Below are 22,509 nucleotides of genomic sequence, written 5' to 3' on the forward strand. Positions count from 1 at the left end.
ATAGAGTTATTTATTTATACACTTACTTGAACGGAAAAGTTTCACCAAATGGTTCAAACGAAAAGGTTAAAAGATCGTCGGTATTAATTTGTTGTTGATTTTTATTTCTCGACGACCTTGGGTCGATTCGTCCTCCATCCTAAGATGCAGAGGTTTTGGAATCGTCCTCGCTATAATATTTGTCCCTTTTCTCTGTAAACAACAATGTCATCTTTATCGTTCGTAAAACTACCATCAAGGCTAACAAGGTTGACTATGATTAATTTTATTGTATTAATGAGTGTCCCGTTACCAGATATTTTCGATAATCCCCCGACATTTTAATTAAGCTTAAACTCCTCTCGTTGCCTTCACTGACCTTTATTGTTGTCGCTGAATCCTCATCACACCTATTGTCGCCCGTAATGACACCAAAGTCAGAAGAATATAATAGTTGGCTTATTTTTGTGTAGATCCTACTTTTAAGAGTTGGGTTAAAAAAACTACTAGATTTACCACCTCCTAATTTCTTTATAGAATCATTAAATTAAAATAGTAATGAAATATACTAGGAAGATTAAAAAAGTTTATGAATGGGTAGGATATTTATAAAATTGAAAAGAGAAATTTTAATAAGAGAGAAAGTGTAATCTAACTACTTTTAATCTAGATTATTATATGCCACGCAGAACACACACTCTCTCTCTCATTGCGCGGGGAAATTATTGATGACACGATTAACTTATCATCGTCCTGGAATTTGGAACCATATCAGCATCACTGTTATGGTGCTTCAGACGCCCACAAATGGCGTCCTCTTTCTTAATGGTTGTACAGCACACCCACTCTTTCTCCTCCAACTCTCTCTGTAAGTTCTCACTTCTCGCCCTTTGTTTACCGCGTTTTCCCACTTTCTCTACTCCCAAACACACACTTTGTTTACTTAGAGTTGGAGAGGGAGTTGTAGGAGAACTTTCAACCACTAGCAGAGACCGTAGACTTTCCAATTCCATGATTCAGAAGCTAAACAAAAATGGGTCTCGTCATTTAGGGAATGGAAATGAAATACTCGTTAAGAAATGTGCGGAAGACCTTGTTTATTTAGAGGTGGAGGAGAGAGATGGGAAACGGCTTGAGAGGGATAAAAACGCTAGGAATAGGAATGGCTCCGGCTCTGCTAATGGAATGAAAATGGGTGCTGGGGTTTCTTTCCTTAAGTCTAGAAGTGACAGTGGTTCCACAAAAGTTTCTAGGGGCGCAGGGGATGGTAGGAAGATTAAGGACAAGAGCAAGCGAAATCAGGTATTAGAGGAGAAGGGGAAATTTTCTGAAGAGAGGAACGATATCCCATTTAGAGAAAACTTGGATATGTTCTCGAAGACAGGGGATATTGCGGGCGCTATTGAATTGTATGAATGGGCTCAAAGGGAAGGAATTAAGCTGGAGCAATATCATTATGCTGTGATTTTGTATCTTTGTTCCTCAGCGGCTTTGGGTGTAATCCAGCCCGCAAAAATTGGTAGAGATAATCGAACTTCAAGTTCACTAACTTCATCTAATATGGGTTCTTTCCAAAATCCCATTATACTGGATGAACAACATTCCTCCAAGATTAGTTCTGTTTCAAAGAGTGAAAGTTATGAAAGGACAGAAACGAATGCCAAAAATGATGGAAGTAAGGAGAATATAGTTCATACAAATAGATCTATGGTGTCCAAAGCTCGGATTATTGATGAGAAGAGCTATTCAAATATTTTGGTAGATGAGGATTTTAAAAAATATGCTGTCGAGAAAGGATTCGAGATCTATGAGAAGATGTGCACAGAAAAGATCCCAATGAATGAAGCAACCTTGACATCTGTGGCCCGAATGGCAATGTCCATGGGCGATGGTGATATTGCTTTTGATATGGTGAAGAAGATGAAGCCATTAGGAATTAATCCTAGACTGCGGTCTTATGGCCCTGCCCTTTCTGCTTTCTGCAATAATGGGGAAATAGATAAAGCATTTGAAGTTGAGAAGCACATGTTGGAGCATGGTGTGTATCCAGAAGAGCCTGAGTTGGCAGCACTTCTAAAAGTTAGTATAAACGCGAGTAACGCTGAGAAGGTGTATTATTTATTGGATAAACTGAGAACAAGTGTAAGACAAGTCTCACCCTCTACCGCAGATCTTATCAGTACCTGGTTCAAGAGCAAAGTTGCTACAAGAGTGGGGAAAGTAAAATTGGATAGAACAAAAATAAAGGAAGCAATGGAAAATTGTGGTGGAGGTTGGCATGGATTGGGATGGTTGGGAAGGGGAAAGTGGAGTGTATCATCTACAAATGTTGGAAAGGATGGTTTGTGTACATCCTGTGGGGAAAGGTTAGCAACAATTGATCTTGACCCTATTGAAACTGAGAATTTTGCTAAATCTGTTGCAGCTATAGCCACACAAAGAGAGAAAAACTCAAATTTTCAGAAATTTCAAGTATGATAAGCCATTTGTGTATTGTTATTCACAATCTCTACATTCTAAACGTTATGTTGAAGGGTTTTTCTTTCCCCTTGTAGGAATGGCTTGAATATTATGGACCATTTGAAGCAGTGATTGATGCTGCTAATGTAGGCCTATTTAGCCAAAGAAGATTCACACCATCTAAAGTAAGTTATCAGCACACTGTTGTACTAACTGTTCTTTTTGTTCTTGTGGAGTCTCATTTCTAGCTCATTGCTTTAGGTCAATTTAATTGCCAACGGGATACGGCCGTTGCTTCCTTCAAAGAAGCGGCCTCTGATTGTATTGCACAACAGGCGAATTACTGGACGTAAGATGGATGAACCAGTAAATAAAGCATTGATTGAGAAGTGGAAAAATGCTGATGCACTGTATGCAACGCCCACTGGATCAAACGATGATTGGTGAGAACTAATTCATCTTCATATATTAACTTCATAGTTTGTATTTGTATTAGGAATCATGACTTTCCACAATAGTATGATATTGTCCACTTTGGGCATAAGCTCTCATGGCTTTGCTTTTAGTTTCTCGATTCCTTACTTATAAATCTATGATCATCCCTTTAAATAGCCAACGTGGGACTCCCTCCCAATAATCTTCAATGGTTCGATGGATAACATGTGAAACTTCTTGTTTTATTGATGAGTATATGAAGCATTTTGTAACTGACCTATTCTTCAGGTACTGGTTGTATGCAGCAATCAAATTCAATTGCCTAATTGTGACGAATGATGAGATGAGAGATCATACGTTCCAACTTCTTGGAAATGATTTCTTCCGTCGATGGAAAGAAAGGCATCAAGTGAGTAAAGCTCCTCCAAAGAGAACTCTTTCCGTAAATGAATGGGATACAGAATTGTTTTCTAATTTTACAAAAAATCAATGGCACAAGTTGTTTTAATGATTGGTGATACAGATGTGTTCTTGGTTTCTTATGACAGGTGCACTTTAGTTTCTCCGCTACCGGTCCAGTGTTTCACATGCCTTCACCCTGTTCTGTCGTAATCCAGGTCAACCTATATTACATTGAAAACACACAAACATGTCTGTGTGTGTGACTAGGAAGTAGGAACAGAAGAGATGTGTTGGCTTGTCTCTTATTGCATGTCTTTCGTCACAAGCTCAAGAATTAATATTTAATAATATATTTCATGGCAAAATTTGTTAACAGGAATCAGAGAATGGCCATTGGCATGTGCCCCTTGCTTCTGAGCATGGTTATGAAGAAGATAGAAAATGGCTATGTATTACAAGAGGGAATTCACAAGCACGCATGTTGAGGCGAGAGTCTCCCCTCAAAGTTGAAGGTACGTAATAATTCCTTCTCCCAGTAGTTCCTCATTGGAATACATTTAGCTGGTTGCTCAAGCTCTTCAGTGTGAATATGTTACCGTGTGTTGTCTTTGAAGTCATGGTTCGATATCATAATCGGCTTTTACATAAAATACGACAAGTCTTCGTCAAATACTGTGGGATCAAAGCCGTTGTCACACATGATTAATTGGTTGTCTGAGCATAACGCAACTAATTTAGTCATATATTATAACAACTCAAGTCCTAGTAGATATTATCTGTTTTGGCCCTCACGTATTGTCGTCAGTCTCACGGTTTTAAAACGCGTCTCCAAGTGAGAGGTTTCCACACCCATATAAGGAATGTTTCGTTCTCCTCTCTAACTGATGTGGGATCTCACAATCTACCCCTATGGAGCCCAACGTCGTTGCTGCTTCCACTAGATTTTATTTTGTGCCTGACCATTATTTCTGAATTAGATGTATACCTCTGTATAATCTGATCTGCTCGTTATCATTGAACAGAACCAGAACCGCAGCCTCTTCCTCTCAGCAAAGGAAGTTTGGGAACTCCGGCCGACGTCGAAATCAAGAAACAACCCTCAAGCCAAGTCAGAAATTCTTCACGTGAAAATTACAGAAGTCTCGAACAAATATTTTCTACAACTGTGTTCTTGAACAAATGCAACTTACTATCAGAAATAGAAGCCGCAGAGAAGCTTGGAGGCTGCACTATAGACTTCCAAATATGAAAGGAAAAAAAATAGGATTTCTTCCATTGTTGTCCACTATACCAATTTTTCCTTTTCCTTTTCCATTTCCAATCTCAATGCTGTAACTGTAACTCGGATATTCTTCATCTAACATATCAATGAGTAGTGAAAAGAAAGGGGAAAAGGTTGATCATAAGAAAAGTGGTCACGAGAATGCAAGTTTCAAAATTTTGGCATTCAGCAACGAAACCCATTCATGGAATAGCTTCTTGCAATGGTAAAAGTTGTACCTTTTATGGATATTCGTGTAAAGAGGCTCTCAGCTGTTATTTACAAAAAAGAAAAAAAGGGTCGTGACGGTGTCAATCAGCTATAAGATACAAATAGAAGTCACGGGCTGAAACAATTCTGTCACTCTCTCTCTTTGTTTTTGATTCAGACTGTTGTCAAATTCTTTTCCTTCAATCGTTTTCGAACTTTATCTGTTATTGTTGTTGTTGTTTTTTTTTTTTAATATCATTCCAGGTTCGATTTGAAAATACGAGTCACGGGCCTACAGTCATTGTCTTTCTCCGTTTAGAGACAAAAGGCACCATCTCTTCCTCTTCTTTTTCGAAGATAAATAGGCATCCAGTGAGCTTTTACAGCCGTTTTAACTTATCAAATCTGTTCAGGCACGGTGAAGAGAATGCTGAGCTCTATATCTTCTAGTGGTTTGAATGCAGAATCAGAGGCTGAGGAAGCTACTTGCTTTCAGAATTCTCTCCTGGTACGCCTTGCTCCTTCACTCTTTAATCTCATCTTTTTGCTGGAAAACAAAAGTGCTTAGGCTTTTTCATTTTGGAACAAATTCAAAATCTCTGCAGAAAGAATACTAAGGAAGGGTATAATATGCTTGACTTTACTGGGTTTTTCTTGGGAACAGATTCGAACTTTCTGCAGGAAAAAAAAGGGGGAATGGCGATAACATGAATGAACTTTACTGGGGTTTCTTTTTCTGGAACAGATTCAAACTCTCTGCAGATTTTCTGGGGTTATTTCCTTTTCTGCATTGGAATAAAGTCGAACACTCTGCAGAAAAATAACTAAAGGAATAGGCCAAGCCCAGTTTGTATTATATTGGTTGAGCTCTAAAGTAGTGGAGCAAAACTTAAAAGCATTTATGCACTTATTAATTAGAATAGTTATCAGAACAGGCCCTTCAATATACATTGATATATATGTAACTATTAGATTGACCTAAACCATTGTGTGGTAATCGGTAAGAGAAAGATTTATATATTATGTGGTGTGAGACCCCAGGTTGGTTGGAGAGGGAAACGAAACATTTTTTCTAAGAGTGTGAAAACCTTTCTCTAGTAGACGTATTTTAAAAACCTCGAGGGAAAGCTTAGGAGGGAAAGCACAAAGAGGACAATATATGCTCGCAGTATGCCAGTGAGGACGCTGGGCCTCGAAAGGGGTGAATTGGGGATCTCACATCGATTGGAGAGGAAAAAAAGAAAGCTTTCTTTATAAGGGTGTGAACCTCTTACTAATAGACGCGTTTTAAAAACTTTGAGAGAAAATCCAAAGAACACAGTTCTACTAGCGGTAGTGGGCTTGGGCGGTTACATCGGATCTCCAACACTAGCATAACTTTTTTTTTTTTTTCTTTTCTAATCATTTGAGTTTCAGGAACTAAAAGGATTGCGTTCCCAGCTTCATCAAGCGGCAGACTACTGTGAAACAACGTTCCTGAAAACTAATGAGAAGAATGAGTGAGTCTCTTCTCTTGACTTGGGTAAAAGCACTCCTGTTACATACCATGTGCCGTAAATGATACCAGCTTTCAACTGCAGAGTGGTGGAAAACACAAAGGAGTACTTATGCAGGGCCATGGTAGCTGTGGTAGACCATCTTGGAAGTGTCACTTCCAATTTAGAGACCTGCATTTCTCAAACCAATGCCTTCAACGACGTCGAGCTTCGATTGAACTGCTTAAACCAAGTACGTTTTCTCTGATTCATTATTACAACACTCATCCACACGTACCCTCTTCCATGTTCATTAAAAAAAACCTTTGCTTTTCGGCAGAGGCTCCTCTCCTGCAAACAATACGCTCAAAAGCTTGAACTATCCCGACTACGTTGGAACGAAAACCTGCCCAGATATCATCCCCGCTATGTCTCTCCCGGTGAGCATCTCGTTTTTCATCTCATTTAACCATAACAACAATCTAAAGGCCATTCTTTTCAATGATTTCTTTCCATGATCCTGCTGTTCCTGTTCCAGTTAGTAACAGTGCTGAACCATTAAATCGAAGTTCAAGGTGCACCCTCTTTTTCCCCCCTCTCAATGATCATCACGCGTGTATATATACATATATATATATATATATATATATATATATAGCTTTTGTGTCTGATTGCTTGGTTACAGTATCAACCAGTGCAGAGAGTTGAAAGATCTTCCGTTAGCAAAGGGTGACATTTTTACAGAGAAGCCAACGCCGATTCTATTGTACAAATTCTACACTTATAATCTATCTCCTCCTAAAAACTTGACTCATGGATTCCCCTCAAAGAAAGATGAGAAGGAGAAAACATTAGATACACTTCAAAAAGGTGAAGATTCAATGTCTTCGCGTTAAAAGTTCCATCATGATAAGAACATCGTTTGATTCATTCACTCGATCAAGACATGAACTTACAGGACTAAATGATATTCTTCTGTTTTCCATGGCTTTTTACAGCAATATTACCAGCTGATGATCATGGACTTTCAGCGCGATCAAAAGCTCCAAATCCTACATTTTATTTCCAGGTACATACCCATGGTGATATCGAATGAATCTGCTTTAAAGCTTTTGAAAACTTTCCCATTTGAGTTATGTTCAATTGCTTTGGTTTTGCGTTTGGATTTGCAGGTGTCTCATCAGAAGCGTGGACGCCATAGAAAATCAAAACTTGGGAGTGACATATTGTCCCTCCTTAAGCGAACTAAACAAATAGCTTCATTAAAAGATCATCTCTGAGAATGCTTTGTAATAATTCCTTCTGCATCAATGCATATCCTTTGTTCACTATAATGTTAGCACAAGATCCAACACGTCGAATGAATATATATATATATATAAAGCTTGATCTCGATAAGCTCTCTAATCTTTCAACTAAGGCACAGCTTGATGATAATTTTATTTTTAGCTTTCGGTCTTTATAAATTAAGCTTATAATGTTTTTGTAAATTTAACTAATAATTTAAAAAAATAAAAATAAATGGTGATATTAAAAGGAGTTTATGATAATGTATTTGTTGTTTAAATGTCATAAAGTTAAAAATATAAACATTTAATACAGAATTTGTGATATAAATTATGGGTCCCATCTCCACCGCCATATGACACTGCAACGAACAAATCTATTAATTGGGGCGTAAGTGATTTACTCAGCCTACACCAAAGCTTTAAATTTCTTCTTTTTCGAAAAATAAATATGCGCTAAATAAATTAAATAATTTTTAACATGTTCAAACATAAATATAAGAATGACCAATTTTAAAATAATTTATATAGATACTCTCCTTTTTTTTTTTAATATAATTATAAGCTTAAATTAATGTTTTCAGGCTAATTATCAAAATAACAAATTTGGAGTTAAATTTTTTCCATAATTTAAAATGGAAATTGATGGTTATCAGCAAAGGAAAAACTGAGATGACGTCAGTGAAGAAGCTGTAGTTAGATATAATTACCATTTAAGAGGGTTAATTATCTACTAATAATACACTATTATTATGATTACGTTTAAAAAAATTCACCCTTTTTAATGCTTCCTCCATGCTAGGAAATTGACTTAGCTCCAAATAACCCAAATACCAGCTAACCTACCTTTCATTCAATGCTACTAAATCACGTCTTTTCCTATCTATTTTATCAAATAACATAATCATAAAGTTCTATAATTTTATACCGTTTGATACGAAGAAAATATAGATCTAATATTTAATAGACGTGTTCAATTTTAAAATTTTAATCTAATCGCTATGAAGAGACAACTATATATTTTTGACAACAATTCTAAAAAGTATTTTATAATTTTGTAAACTTTAAGCTTAAAATTTAAAAAATTTCAATAATTTCGCGTAAAATATAACATTGTTATTTATAATTCACATATATATTAAAAAGATCCTAACTTTATGTATAATATACATATATATTTGGAAAATGTATCCAAATTCCTATTAAATAATTATTGAACTAATTTGCCTAAATTTTTAATTGAATAATAGTTTTAATAATAACAAGAGATTTGGAAGGCTCTTGTCTTCGGCTGTGTTTTTTTTTTCATTAAAAAAACGACAAAAATGACATAATTAATAAACCAAGACCCAGAATCCTGCCCTGTTTACTGGAAATCCAACGACTGCCTGCGAAGGTCAATACAATCGCCCAGAAATTTTAGTTGGGAAGGCATCACCTTAATCCTTATCATTTATTTCGCAGTATGGAAAGTGGAAAGAATATTTTTCTGTATTTACACTCTAAGAGATCACTTGTTTTTCTTGTTTAAATACTGTGTTTAAACTTCAAGACCTTGAAATCAGAGCTCCATGGAAATCTGATAGTTTCGTGAAGAAGAAGGGTTGCTCTGCTTATATTCGAAGTAGGCTGCCGTTGGATTTGACCTTCCTGCTGCCTGGTTTTGTTTTTCTTTTTTTTTTTTTTTTTTTTTAAAGAAAAACAGAGTTGCTGCTTTAGCACTCTGCAGCAACACGTATGGGAAAATCAAGTGTGTCCCATTTATGACAACTATGATCTTTCAACTATTTTCTTCTTCTTCTTCTTCTGTAGAAAAAGAGAGAGAGAAAACCCCTTTACTCAAAGATTAAACTTCAGCTCCAAATCTTGAGCTCATTCCTCTCCCCGCCTCTGCTTTGAAACTCTCTGTTCGAAGTCAATGCACCGTCTCCTCATTTTCTTTTAAGTTTTGTGCTCTGTAGCTTCACATGGGCGTCGGAATTCTCTGCAAATTTTGTGTCTTTTCTTCCTTTTGCACCGATTTCTTTTCTGGGTTTCGTAAGTTTTCTTCGTTTCACTCCTTTTTCTCTCTCAATTTCTCTCCTTTGTCTTGGTTTATGTGCTCTGTAGCTGTATGTTTAAATAAGTTGTTTTCGTATGAACTGTGATAAAATCTGCTTGATTACGTTATCGAGTTTGAAAATTTCAACCTTCTCACCGCGTTGTTTATTTATTTTGGCTCATCTGATGAACCATTTTGCTTTGTTTTCATTTGCACGCAGCCGTCCGAGCATTAGCTTGTGGAAGGATTGTTTATTTTTAGAAGCCAAGACCATGGAAGTATTGATGATTAGAAACTGAGGTTGGAGAAACATGCCTCTGGACGGTGTCAAATCAGTGGTTTATAGATCATTTATCACTTGTGATGATCCAAAAGGAGTGGTTGATTGCAATATATTCAAGATATCCAAAGTAAATTCTAAGAATTTGGAACGAAAGGTTAGAGGCCGTAGGAGAAGTAGAAATCCAAATAAGGTTTTGGTATCTCAGGTAGAGAAAGAGGAGCTGATCTCTAATGAAAAAGATGGCCAATCTTCTCTTCCATTCATGGAGGTCTGTCAAGGGGCTGAGAAGTTGAACCATATGGTTGGTTCATGGTCTAATGGGATGAGATCTGACAGGAAAACTGAGGAGATTGCTGAAGAATTGTTGGAAGGAACTTCAAGTTTTAGAGAATCTCTGATTATGCTGGCCAAGTTGCAAGAAACTTCGAATGAGTCGGTTCAGTTAAAGACGACGTATCAAAAAAGTTTTTCTTGTCATCTTGAAGATGAAAGTTTCCCAGTTGAGGTTCAAAGATCAAAGCTTTCTATACATGGTTCTTCCAGAAATGGACCTGATGAGGTTAAGAAGGTGATCAGAGACAACCTAGTGAGGCGAGATACGAAACGAAATGTTGCGGTTGGTGAAGAGTCTTGTTTTCATGATATAAATTTTGACTCGGGGTCGGAGATTCCATCGACAAGCTCGAGCAAATCTTCATTGATTAGTGACAATGTCAACTGTTGTCATGTTTCAACTTCTGGACAGAAGAATTTGAAACGTAATAATCTGATTGCTAAGCTTATGGGGCTTGAAGAAATTTCATCAAGATCACTGCAAACTACTCCAAAGGAAGGAACTTTGAGAGAAATACTTGAAAAAATGCCCTTCAACAGGCTTATAGAGAGTGACCCTGATAAAGAGTTTAAACTTCCTGGCTCTCACTCCTACAATCATTATGGTTCCAAACAAAGGTTGGAAAACGTACTACCAATTGTGTTGATAAAACACAAGCCTCTTCCACCTAATGTATTCAAGGAACACCGAGCACATGTCTCCTCGAATGAGGATGTTTTCAACCAACAAGCTACGCTAAGAAGCATGAAAAAGAAAGAACTTCAGGGTTTCGATCGTTTTGATTTCCATCGAGGAAGTTTGAGTTCGGATAAGTCGTGTAGAAGGCAAGAGGCTGAAGGGAAAATGCCGAAGCATAAAGAAGTAATGAAATTAAGAAAAGGTACTGTTGACGCTAAGAAAAAGGCTGCAGAGAAGTTGAAAAGATGTAGTCCAATGCCTGATATGCCCCATGAGAAGGAGCCAATTCATAAGAAAATTCTTACGTCAAAGAAATTGACTACAAAAGAAAAGGTTGTGTCAAGACCACAGCATGAAGAAAAAGTATCATCCACTAATCCAAGGAAGAACAGAACTCATAAACAACGAAGCCCCATTCCAGATTCTAAGCCGGGACGAGCAGTGAGACCGATATCTAATGATCGTGATTGCCAGAAAAAGGAGGCAGCAGTGCCTGCTCGTTCAGAAGTTAATTCATTTGTGAGTTCTTACCTATCCTTTAACTTTTGGTACACGAAACACTTTCAATTTGTGAGTGATACAAAGTTTATTTTACAGACTCACATGGTTGAAGCCAAGAAAGATCATGACAATACTGATACAAATGAAAGTGCTAACCTTCCAATAAATCAATATTCTACCACCCTTATGGCTTTAGCTAGTATCGAGAAAGAAATCGACGAGTGTGATACAAAGATTATAGGTAAAATTTCCATCACAAACAAGATTTGTTGCAATATCTACTGTTATTAATCATTCATCTTAAAGAAGTTCATCAACATAGAACCCCAAAGGGGAAAGCAAAATGCATTCATCTTCTATTCTCATACTTGCATGCATCTCATATATCTTCATCCAAGAGAGAGTCCAAGTGAGATTGAATAACTTTGCCATCGTCTAAATGTTTATGATTTATACTTAGTTTCATTCTACATCTTGTAGAATGCTGCAAGGAGAGCCCAAACTCTCACTCGTTATTGAGCCCCAAACTCGAGATCAACAAGAGTATAGACGAAGCTATTGATCCCAACAGTCATACCGAAACAGATATCGAGATCAACACGAGTATAGTCGAAGATATTGATCCCAACAGTCATACCGAAACAGATATCGAAAGCTGCGATCAAGGAACCAATCTGAAAGCATTGCTTTTGAGAAGTTCCTCATTTCTCTTTCATGTAGGGGAGCTTTTTGATCTGAATCTAAATGGTAGAACAATGGTGCAGGCAGCATCTCGCTGCAATGATCCTGAAGAAGCCCCCAATACGAAACCTTTTATTGATTGTGCTATCGAAATCGTCAAACGTAAAGGCCATGACGACTTACAAGTAGCCAATTCTTTATTGCTAGGAGATAGGTGCAAAACAAAGACAGAGATCTCTGTAGAAAAACTGGTGAAGGAAGTGAGCGACGACATCGACACTCTAACGAGTTACCAAACAATTCAGGGTGATAGTGTTGTTGTAGATACTGTATATGCAGTGTTAAGTAGAGACCTATGGTGCAAAGAAGTGATGAATGGAATGTGGGGTTTTGGTTGGAAGAATGGATCTTCCAGAAGTGAAAGAGAGGAAGTTGTGAATGACATAGAGAAACTGATTTTGAGTGGTCTGATTGAGGAATCCTTCACATAACAACAGAAAACTGTATCTTCTAGTTTGTATATACTAAAAGACTTTCAATTACTATACCCCTAATCTTTACATTTCCAATGCATACTCGAGGAAAAAGTTATCACATTAAAGCATGAACTTATGAACTTATGAACTCTTTTCGATCTTTTACAAAAGTCTATTGTTAACAAATATTGTCCGTTTTGGTCTATTACGTATCGCCCTTGATTTCGAGTTTCAAATTTTGAGATGTTACAAATGGTGTAGAGCCAGACACCGGTGGGTAGTAAGATCCACATCGGTTGGAGATGGGAACTAAGCATTTCTAGTGGAAACTTGGTTGGACCGTAGGTGCAATGATTTACACTTCTCCCTAGTAGACGAGTTTTAAAACTATGAGGCTAACAGCGATACATAACAGGCCAATGCAGACAATATCGGCTAGTGGTGAACTTGGACTGTTACACTTTGTGTTGTGAATGCATATCATTCCATTTAAGACGGAGTCCATATGATTACGAGGGGGGCACAAACGTAGGAACTTTCTTTCCTAGTTGATTGGTCTAACAATTTCTACGGTTTTGTGTGTTTTTTTCTTTGAAAGAAATAAGAACTTCTGCAGCAGTAAAAAGAACAGGCATCGAAATGGAATCTAAAGTCATTCTAAACCGGTGGACGCCATTATAGATGCAGTCGGAATCAGGTGGGGAAGGAGAAGGATGTGGGAGTTTCTTAGCATGGTGGAGGCCATCAACAAATTGGGCATTTAGCTTCAATTTGTGCGGCTATTTAGGAGAACAAAATTCAAGATTTAACAATGCAGTTGATATCAAATCAATGATTTGAGACATGGAAAATACAAAAAGCATACATAAACTGAAACTGACCCGACGATTTGCGACGCTTTGAGGAATAACAGGTCCCCAATTTCCCATCCCACACGCCATAGACGCCGACCTTCGTCCTTGTTGACAGGGAAAAAGAAAGAGTGTAAGAAAAAACGAATTATATAAAAATATATATATATATATATATATATATTTATTTATTATTATTATTATTATTATTTTAAGTTAAAAAACTTTTAAAATTTAAAAATTAATCAGAGATAAATCTTAAAATATTTTAAAAATTCAGCCTCTGACTTCAAAGGGTTGCCTTGTTGCCGGTCTACTGTCTTCGGGGCGAAGGTTTTTAAGCTGCAGAACGCTGTGGCTGGGCTTTCCAATAGGGGCTGCCGTTAATGGCCGACGAAAAAGCGGCGATTGCGATCGCCAGCAGAGATAGAGAGCGAGATCTACAGCTTCTAATTCCCGTTGCCGGCTCGCCAAATGACGTTGCTGCCTCTTGTAAGCCGTCATCCTCTTCATCGTCCTCGCAGCAGACTGGACGCGAGGTATTCTTTACTTCTTTTCAATTCATTCTTTTACCTCCTGATCGTTGGAAGCTAGTCAGTGGTGTTGCTTGTTGTTATCTTGAAATTTCTGTGTGTCGCAGTCGATTTTAGGTTCGGTTTGGTTTTGTGTTAATCAGTTCAATCGTGGCAGTCGCCTTCCTCCTCCTCTTCTCCCATTTTTCTGTTTCTTCTCGTTCTTGTGTTGCTTGGTGGACTGTTTTTGTCATGGTTGGAGCACGAGTTCATCCTTATGTACTTTAATTATTCACTCTACCATATTTTATACGTTAGAAGTCTTACGCTTTTGGAATTATCAAGGTGTTTCTCCACTGTAGGGGTCAATTGATCCAATCGATATTTCTGAATTGTGGCCCTCAGAGATTATGTTTTAGATGCCTTGTGGTCGCTCTTGTATGATTCATAAAAAGGCACTCCTTCAAGAGTTTGATAACTTCACAATTCTTTTCGATTTTGAAAAGTTACCGATGGAATACTTACAACTGCTTCCTCTCAAAAGAAAAAAAAAAAAAAAAAATAATGGGAGTATTTACTTCAGTACGGATGTTGAAAACTCAAATCTTTTAAATGTCTAGTTTACTCTATGAAGTTATTAATACTATAGTTGGAATAGCTATGGATGTGTACTACACCAACTTAATTAGCTGATGGAGAATGTTGAAATCTTTTCTTTTTATGTATCAAGCTTATTTTAGCCTTTCTGTCATTTAAAATTGGAATAGCCAATTACTCGTTATTCAAATTTTCAATCAGTGTTTATTTTCTATCACCAACGGGGTTCGAATATCTATTTTTTCTCCTACTGTGCAGACATTTTACAGAGTTTTTAGGAGCTGGGCCTCAAAAAAGTTCATGACCGGATGGTTTGTTATTTTTTCTTTTCGTTGTAGTTAATTTTATTCAATGTTTTGATGCTAAGAAAACATGGCATATAAACTAAACTTGATAGGTAGCGTTTCTTGCATATGCATTGTAGCCATCGTTGCTAAAATTGCACTTTCAGGCTGCTGTTTGAAAACTGCAAATGAAAGTTTGTTCTATTTTTGTAATGGAATAGAGTTGTTATTTGATTCAGAAAGTATGTTCAGCAGGGTAATAGGTTTTGAATTGGAAGTAAATATTTATTTGTCTTCAACTTACCAGGATTTCCAATTACATTTGTTTGTCATTGTGCTAACTGCTGGGTGATAAGTGATAATAGTGTTTTAATACCTTAACGAGTTACCATCTGGCTGTTTTGCAGTGTCATTCTATTTCCAATTGCAATAACTTTCTATATAACGTGGTGGTTTATTCACTTTGTGGATGGATTTTTTTCTCCGATCTATGCAAAACTTGGAATTAATATCTTTGGTAAGCAATCTTTATCACTGAACACTTCGTCTCAACCCATTCAGTCCATGTGCAATTTGTTTCGTGTGCATTTTATACTACCTACATGAGTGATCATCGTTTTTTACCTCATCAATATCTGTTTTCTATTTGCTGCTCATATTCAGATAGGAAATATCGAAAATAATTATGTAAATGCTTATATTGCCAGATGATTAATGAGTGTTCGTTCATTGCGAAAACCTGTTAAATTGTAAATTTCAAAGTTTCTTATCATTAGCTTATTCTCATTTCTTGAATAGGTCTTGGATTTGCAACATCTGTATCGTTCATCTTCCTTGTTGGGGTGTTCATGTCATCATGGTTGGGTGCTTCTGTTTTGGCTCTTGGAGAGTGGTTCATCAAGCGCATGCCATTTGTTCGTCATATTTACAATGCTTCTAAGCAGATTAGTTCTGCTATTTCACCAGGTACATCTTTCGTAAGTGTATTTATTTAACTTGGTCAGGTTTATATATGAACCATCTATAATCTCGTCATTTTCTGTTAGATCAAAATACCAAAGCCTTCAAGGAAGTTGCCATCATTAGGCACCCTCGTATTGGTGAATATGCATTTGGGTTCATTACTTCAACTGTCACTCTCCAGGTACGTTATTTTGTGCTTCAATTTCTTTCAGTAACATTCTGCCTAACCCTAGGAGATAGTTTGGGTCACCTTCTAGACTTGTTGACATCCCGATATTTGTTGGTCATTTAATAAATCTCATTAGTCATTGCATCGCATGTGTATATCTCTATCTATCTCTCTCTCTCACACACACAATACAAAGGTGATTTAAAAATAAATGTTAGATTTTCTTATTGGAGCATATAATTGCAAATATATTACATTTTTATCTTTCTTGATAAACATGACTGATTTGATTTATATTTAGCTGGTTTTGGAACCTTCACGAACATTTGTTACATGACAGCCTAGCATTACAGATATGTAACTGATTTCTACTTTGCGTTGGTTTCATATTGTGGGATATCTTCTTGCACGTAGTATTTTTACTGTAAATGTTATAATTTGAAATGTAAACTTGGTTCATGAAAACAACCAACTTCAACCTATAATACCCTTATCACTTATCACACATGGATCCACATGCTTATTTCGAACATGAAAATCATTGACATTGTGGGTATAGCAATATGTTTTATCGAATAATTTATGTATTCATATCTAATTTTGTAGAAATGATATTTCGTTATTATATCTCTGATCATGCTTTTTATACATGCTTCTTAGCATTTTATTGATTTAAGGGTTTATTTTATTTTTATGGTTCTCGTGAATCTATCTTCAATTTTATATCTTAGATTCTTAGTTTTGGTTAAAAATTTATATTAATATTTTTTTCACCGTTTTTAAAAATTGTATGAATGTGGATGGGCTGCTAACCATCCGTGGGCAGCCCGAACCAGTGTTTTTAAATCGTGAGGTACCAAAAAAATGGGTGTTTTTTTTATGAGTTGTCCAATTGAAGAATGAAAATAAATCAATAAGAAGGTAATGAAAAGTTCAAGAAAATTGGAGATTGCGGAGGAAATTGAACATTTTCTAAGAATATTTCTTAATTTCTCCCTACAACTTTAAAAATGAAAAAAATGGCCTTCATTTGGCGGCAAGATGAGCTTTTCAGATGAGTGGCCTTAGGTGAGGATTAAGTTGCCAAATACTACTTTGTGAACTGTTTTCTTTTTATGTTTGGGTAACTTAATTATGTTCTTAGTCATGTTGCACCTTTTTCAACTGCCATAACCTGTAATGCACAGGTGCTGCGAAGTTTATATACTGATCAACCCCCCCCCCCCANTGGAGAGGAGGAGCTGTGTTGTGTGTACGTTCCCACCAATCATCTTTATATCGGTGATGTTTTCTTAGTCAACTCTCAGGATGTTATTAGACCAAATTTATCAGTTCGGGAGGGAATCGGTGAGTTCTTCTGTTTATGTCATTATCTAGTTTGACCTGAATTTCAAATGAACTAAAAGCCCCCAATTTCAACCCCCTCACACACACACACACACACACACACAAGTAATAATTTAGGAAATTCAAGGGTTGATCAGGAATTATCTTTCTATCTAAGAGGACATGACTTGTAGCTTTCTAAGAGTAAAAAGGAAACTAATTACTTAAATTGCAGAAATCGTCGTGTCTGGAGGCATGTCGATGCCACAGATACTATCCATACTGGATTCAGATATCCGGCCAATTGATGCTAGAAGACTGACTAGAAGCTGAGACCGAAGATGTAGAATTGCTGGCTGCTAATCAATATACGGTTTTGGGGATGACAATTTAGTTGCTCTGCCTGGCTGGGCTCAGAACCTTTAGTCGGCAAAGCATAACTTATAATAGAAATTTGTTTCTCGTAGTTGAAATTTAATGTCATAAAAAATAGTTGTTGATCCAGTATAGTAGGAAATGGATGTGCATTAGAACTTCTCTTCATTCTAATTCAATCGAGAGTGTTTACTTTCTTCTTCTTGGTGAGTCACATAGTTCTGTTGCGTCAGATGTATATTTGAGACTGTACATATTTTGCAGCGATATATCGATGCACTATGAAACACGTCAACTCAAAGATTTTTTGGATAATCATTTTTTTTTCAATACTCATAACATACATTTCTCATATGATCTTAAAGAAATAACCATATTAGCAGCCTGAAATCTTCGACATTGGGAATAAAATAAAGTCGAAGTTCAGTTTCGTTAATGTATTTTTTGACATATCTTCTTATTGACTTCTATTAACAATGATTTTTAAATAGATATATTAACAAAAAAAAATTACAAATTTTTATGTACATCAATATATTCATAAAAATCATTTAAATCAATAAATAAGGGTGTATTTAATTAAGGATCTAAAATGAAAATTTGGAAAGGAAAAAAAAAAAAAAAAAAAAAAACCATATAATACAATTTTTTAGGGTTGCTCCGGTTAAATCGCAACTGTTCGTTCAATTTCATCCAACGGTTAGTCAAGATTTCAGGTTTCCCTCAGGGTCAGGAGGCGTATATTGTTAAAATGGGTCCTCGCGTAGGTTAGTATAACTCAACGTAAATCAAGGAAAACCCTAGCAGCGAGTCTCCTTCCCCCTTCTATATAAAGCAACCTACGTTATTTTCAATCCCACACTTGCATTCGTCGTTTAGGTCACTGCAGTCTACCATTGATTCAAAATTAGGGTTTTCAGAGTATTCTTTTATGCTTCTTCTTTTCTAAATGTTGTACTGAAGGGGGCGATGACGATTGTCATGTTTAAGGTCTCGTTCGTCGTAATGGCTGTGTGAAATGGCCTTGACGACCATCCTGATATATCACCACCCATATTCTGAGTCCCTTTTATTGAAATCTCTTTACGCTTCTCTAGGATTAGAAAACGATTTCCGTCTTTTATGCGAAGATTTAGATTTTTTTCCCCTTTATGGTGGCCTATGATTATATATTTTTATTGACAAGCATATGTCTGAATTCATGCCTGTTGAAATCTCTAATCTACTCTATGAGGCCATTTGCATTATCCGTTCTCCTTCTCTGTTGATTAGCTAGGTGATAGTATCGAATGTTTTGTTGATTCTGCCATTTGGAAACTGATTTATGATGTATGAGCGTCGTCGTATGATGTCGTAAACTAGTATATCATGATGTGTGTACTNCGAGTCCTGTACATGTCGATGATGAGGAAATTGGTATTCGTACTGTATGATCTTTTGTGATTACAATTACCTCTACTGCCTTCCTTCTGAGGCTTTGATGTCTAATGTTTTGTTTGTGTTATAACACTTTGTCTTTGATTTTGGAGGGTCGTATGAGTCTGGGTCATGTGATGATTATAAGCATAGTTCAACTGAATGTACTGTGATTATACATCTTTTAGTCTTTCGCTCCTATCTGATGATCCATTTCAGTTTATACTTTCATTGCTTCTTCATTTCAATGTGTTTTACAGAATCGATATTGGTTTTTCATCATTGGCCGATTGGTTAATTTGGTGTCGACTCTGTCGTTAGCGTTAAGTGGTTTCTTACTTGTCTGTCAGTCCATTTTTGATAATATAGGTGAATTTGTTCGTACAATCTCTTTGTCTGTTATACAGTGTTAGTACTCTTTTTTGGGGTGTTTATTCAGTGAGATACGTTGGGAGCTATAATATCCCAGCTACACTGCTAGAAAGAAGCTTTTGGCTTGTGAGGGTTTTGCTGACCGTTTACTCAACATGTTGTAAAATCCCATATGGCTATAGAGAGCTTATATTGACTTTGTCGATTCCTTTTGAAGAAAATTCCACCTTGTAACATTCTTAGTTACTTTCAGTTCTTTCAGTATTGATCATCCATGGAAGATGACTTGTATACATTCTCGTTCCTCTTGTCTTTGAACACATTTAATAAATTACAGTGTTGTTGGTGGTTGAGCTAAAATTTCTGACTTTGCTTCTTTCCGAACTGCTGTTCTAATGTGATCTTTTTGGAATAATTGTTACGCGGAGGAAAATACTATATTATTTCCCATCGTTCAATTATATCCATAAGAAAGTTGGCAGAAATTTAATACCACAACAAAAATGAAATTTTGAACGATCTCATAATGAACTGATACAGCAATTGTTTGATTTATTGTTCTGGCTACCTTCGAACATGGTGTAGAATATGCTGATTCAAAGAGTAGAAATCCTCTTTAAACAACAGTATCACCTCTGAATGCTATTTTGGGAAAGTTATATTAGTAATTATCTTTGTAAATGAAATAGAAAGTGATGCTGATGGCTGTCTGAGAACTGCAAAACTAAATAAAAGATAAATGCTTGACAACAGAAAGAATCAATCTCAGGCACAAAATATATTTGGCATACATCAGAATGGAATCATTGATCATCCAAGGAATATTGTTTAGAAAGAACCCACTAAACCTTGTGCAATCCAAACAAATACAAAGTCTTGAATAAAATATTTAGAAGTACAATGGAAAAAATCGGCTTATTTTTGTTCTATTTGCGGATTCAACAAAGTTTTACATGATTATAGCTGTGGGTTCTCCTGCTATGATAATGAGATCAGAGCCAAGCCAATGGAGAAGGAGCCTTCTGAGAAAATGGAAACCACCCAAAAGGAAGCAGGAAAAAAGGGTGGCCTCCGAACTATGCCTTTTATTATGGGTGATTTTCAACAAGTCTTATAAAAGTTTTGATTCATACATTTGTTACATGTTCATTGACAAAAACTCTGTGTATCTGCTGCAGCAAACGAGATATTTGAGAAGATTTCAAGTTTTGGGCTTCATACAAACATGATATTCTACTTGACGAATGAGTATCACCTGGATAGTGCTAAAGGAGCCATCGTCTTGTTTCTGTGGTCTGCTCTGACAAACTTTTTGCCCATTGTTGGGGCTTTTCTCTCTGATTCTTACTTAGGTCGGTTTAGGGTCATCGCCATGGGGACGTTGGTTACACTTCTTGTAAGCACTGATTCATTTCCTCAAATTCCAACTTGAATATTTGTTTTTCTCAGCCACTTTTTTATCAATCTCTTGGACTTCAGGGAATGGTAGTTTTATGGTTAACAGCCATATTCCCAAAAGCAAGGCCTCCACACTGTAAATCACCTGGGGAATTTTGTGTATCAGCAAACTTTGCCCAGCTAATGCTTCTCTATTTTGCATTTCTTCTCATGTCAATCGGAGCCGGGGGAATTCGGCCGTGTTCCTTGGCGTTTGGTGCAGATCAACTAGAAAAGCCTGGCAACCCCAAAAACGAAAGGACTATGCAGAGCTTCTTCAACTGGTACTATGCTACGGTTGGGGTTTCAGTCACCATATCAGTGCTCTTTATGGTCTATCTCCAGAACGCCGCCGGTTGGGTGGTGGGTTATGGAGTTCCTGTTGGACTTATGCTGTTTTCCACCGTCATGTTCTTTCTTGGCTCTTCACTGTACGTTAAACTAATGGCAAATAAGAGCTTGCTTCGCAGTTTGGCTCAGGTAATCGTTGCTGCTTGGAAAAATAGGCACTTGGAGCTACCCCCACAAACTTCTGATAAATGGTTTTACCATAAAGGTTCAAAGCTTGTCAACCCAACGCCTAAATTGAGGTATCTTACTAATCATAACGTTTCATAATTGCTGCTTTCGCTTTTAGTGATTCTATGGAGGATGATTCGTGTGTCCTGTTTTAAGGTTTCTAAACAAGGCTTGCATGATAAGAAACAAAGAGACAGACGTGGATTCTAATGGAATGGCCAAATTCCCATGGAGATTGAGCACGATTCAACGAGTTGAGGAACTAAAAGCAGTAATCAGAGTACTTCCCATTTGGTCCACTGGCATTGTAATCAGTGCCACCATTAGTCAATACACCTTCTCCGCTCTCCAAGCAATCACAATGGATAGACAAATAACACCCCACTTCCAATTCCCAGCAGCTTCCTTCGCCGTTTTCACAATCCTAACCCTCACATTCTGGGTTGCCATCTACGACCAAATCATCGTCCGTCTACTTGCAAAGTTCACCAAACGATCAAATGGGCTCACTTTCAAGCAGAGGATGGGCATCGGACTGGCAATCTCATGCTTGGCCTCCGCAGTTTCAGCAGAAATCGAGAGAAAACGAAGAAACAGAGCATTTCATGAAGGTCTAGCCAACGTACCGGGAGCAATCGTGAAGATGTCGGCGATGTGGCTGGTGCCACAGCACTGCCTTGCGGGGCTGGCCGAAGCCTTCCACGCGATTGGGCAGATTCAATTCTTCTACTCGCAGCTGCCGAGGAGCATGGCCAGCATCGCAGTAGCTCTGTTTTCGCTTGGAATGGGTGGAGGGAGCTTGCTCGCTGCCCTGATTGTGAGCGTGGTCAAGAAGAAAACGACGAAGAATGGGAACGCGGGATGGCTTTCGAATAATCCGAACCAGGGCCATTATGATTACTATTACTGGGTGCTGGCCTTGATGGGTGTGGCTAATTTGTTTTACTATTTGATTTGCAGTTGGTTGTATGGAGATGAGAAGGAGATAATGGAAGAGAGCAGGATTTGGGATGATGACAAGGAAGCCATTGAAGAGGATGGTACCTACCATGCTTAACTTCAGGGCATGTATCATTTATACAACTACTATAGAATGAAATTTCCACTCCACATGTAGAACACAGTTGATAATATATAATTTTAACTAGTTAAACTATAGTCTAAGTAAGTATAATTCAACGTTTTC

At 37.1% G+C, this 22,509-nt stretch overlaps 5 protein-coding genes, 1 long non-coding RNA gene and 3 other non-coding genes across 12 annotated transcripts; 8 read left to right on the top strand and 1 right to left on the bottom strand.

Moving 5' to 3' along the window:
* The first annotated feature begins 661 nt into the window (after nt 1-661).
* Nucleotides 662-4,682, top strand: LOC111780292 (proteinaceous RNase P 1, chloroplastic/mitochondrial-like). Its single transcript, XM_023660655.1, has 7 exons — nt 662-2,451; nt 2,535-2,624; nt 2,701-2,882; nt 3,163-3,283; nt 3,423-3,491; nt 3,653-3,788; nt 4,299-4,682. Exons 1-7 carry the CDS (start codon nt 787-789, stop codon nt 4,523-4,525), a joined length of 2,490 nt encoding a protein of 829 aa, XP_023516423.1. The 5' UTR covers nt 662-786; the 3' UTR covers nt 4,526-4,682.
* A 63-nt stretch (nt 4,683-4,745) lies between these two features.
* Nucleotides 4,746-7,556, top strand: LOC111780293 (probable protein ABIL5). 2 transcript variants are annotated; one of them, XM_023660656.1, is made up of 10 exons: nt 4,746-4,763; nt 5,012-5,075; nt 5,161-5,255; nt 6,164-6,246; nt 6,328-6,475; nt 6,563-6,662; nt 6,761-6,797; nt 6,908-7,092; nt 7,221-7,291; nt 7,395-7,556. In XM_023660656.1, exons 1-10 carry the CDS (start codon nt 4,761-4,763, stop codon nt 7,500-7,502), a joined length of 894 nt encoding a protein of 297 aa, XP_023516424.1. In that variant the 5' UTR covers nt 4,746-4,760; the 3' UTR covers nt 7,503-7,556. The 2 variants fall into 2 exon arrangements, with proteins under 2 accessions (XP_023516424.1, XP_023516425.1); XM_023660657.1 differs by having other exon boundaries at nt 6,923-7,092.
* Nucleotides 7,557-8,867: 1,311 nt separating this feature from the next.
* LOC111780123 lies at nt 8,868-12,630 on the top strand. 2 transcript variants are annotated; one of them, XM_023660417.1, is made up of 4 exons: nt 8,868-8,971; nt 9,770-11,363; nt 11,442-11,586; nt 11,826-12,630. In XM_023660417.1, the coding sequence occupies exons 2-4, from the start codon at nt 9,861-9,863 to the stop codon at nt 12,515-12,517; spliced, it is 2,340 nt and encodes a 779-aa protein (XP_023516185.1). In that variant the 5' UTR covers nt 8,868-8,971; nt 9,770-9,860; the 3' UTR covers nt 12,518-12,630. The 2 variants fall into 2 exon arrangements, with proteins under 2 accessions (XP_023516185.1, XP_023516184.1); XM_023660416.1 differs by lacking the exon at nt 8,868-8,971 and adding an exon at nt 9,190-9,545.
* Nucleotides 11,611-13,729, bottom strand: LOC111780126. Its single transcript, XR_002812798.1, has 3 exons — nt 13,642-13,729; nt 13,384-13,460; nt 11,611-12,131 (listed from the first exon to the last, which is right to left on the bottom strand). It is a non-coding gene; the product is annotated as an uncharacterized LOC111780126 (long non-coding RNA).
* On the top strand, nt 13,713-17,780 carry LOC111780124 (protein LIKE COV 1-like). Of its 2 annotated transcripts, XM_023660418.1 has the most exons (7): nt 13,713-13,892; nt 14,721-14,773; nt 15,154-15,263; nt 15,545-15,712; nt 15,793-15,900; nt 17,106-17,225; nt 17,440-17,780. In XM_023660418.1, the coding sequence occupies exons 1-7, from the start codon at nt 13,740-13,742 to the stop codon at nt 17,535-17,537; spliced, it is 810 nt and encodes a 269-aa protein (XP_023516186.1). In that variant the 5' UTR covers nt 13,713-13,739; the 3' UTR covers nt 17,538-17,780. The 2 variants fall into 2 exon arrangements, with proteins under 2 accessions (XP_023516186.1, XP_023516187.1); XM_023660419.1 differs by lacking the exon at nt 14,721-14,773 and having other exon boundaries at nt 13,742-13,892.
* Nucleotides 17,781-18,543: 763 nt separating this feature from the next.
* LOC111780759 lies at nt 18,544-18,645 on the top strand. The gene has a single exon (XR_002812903.1). It is a non-coding gene; the product is annotated as a small nucleolar RNA Z43 (small nucleolar RNA).
* A 330-nt stretch (nt 18,646-18,975) lies between these two features.
* Nucleotides 18,976-19,056, top strand: LOC111780761. Its single transcript, XR_002812905.1, has one exon. It is a non-coding gene; the product is annotated as a small nucleolar RNA U83 (small nucleolar RNA).
* A 64-nt stretch (nt 19,057-19,120) lies between these two features.
* LOC111780752 lies at nt 19,121-19,209 on the top strand. Its single transcript, XR_002812895.1, has one exon. It is a non-coding gene; the product is annotated as a small nucleolar RNA snR60/Z15/Z230/Z193/J17 (small nucleolar RNA).
* Nucleotides 19,210-20,012: 803 nt separating this feature from the next.
* Nucleotides 20,013-22,497, top strand: LOC111780737 (protein NRT1/ PTR FAMILY 1.2-like). Its single transcript, XM_023661223.1, has 4 exons — nt 20,013-20,461; nt 20,546-20,763; nt 20,847-21,394; nt 21,480-22,497. Exons 1-4 carry the CDS (start codon nt 20,374-20,376, stop codon nt 22,378-22,380), a joined length of 1,755 nt encoding a protein of 584 aa, XP_023516991.1. The 5' UTR covers nt 20,013-20,373; the 3' UTR covers nt 22,381-22,497.
* Nucleotides 22,498-22,509: the final 12 nt, after the last annotated feature.

This window comes from Cucurbita pepo, chromosome LG18, assembly GCF_002806865.2.
Source record: "Cucurbita pepo subsp. pepo cultivar mu-cu-16 chromosome LG18, ASM280686v2, whole genome shotgun sequence".
In the NCBI taxonomy this organism is placed as follows: domain Eukaryota; kingdom Viridiplantae; phylum Streptophyta; class Magnoliopsida; order Cucurbitales; family Cucurbitaceae; genus Cucurbita; species Cucurbita pepo.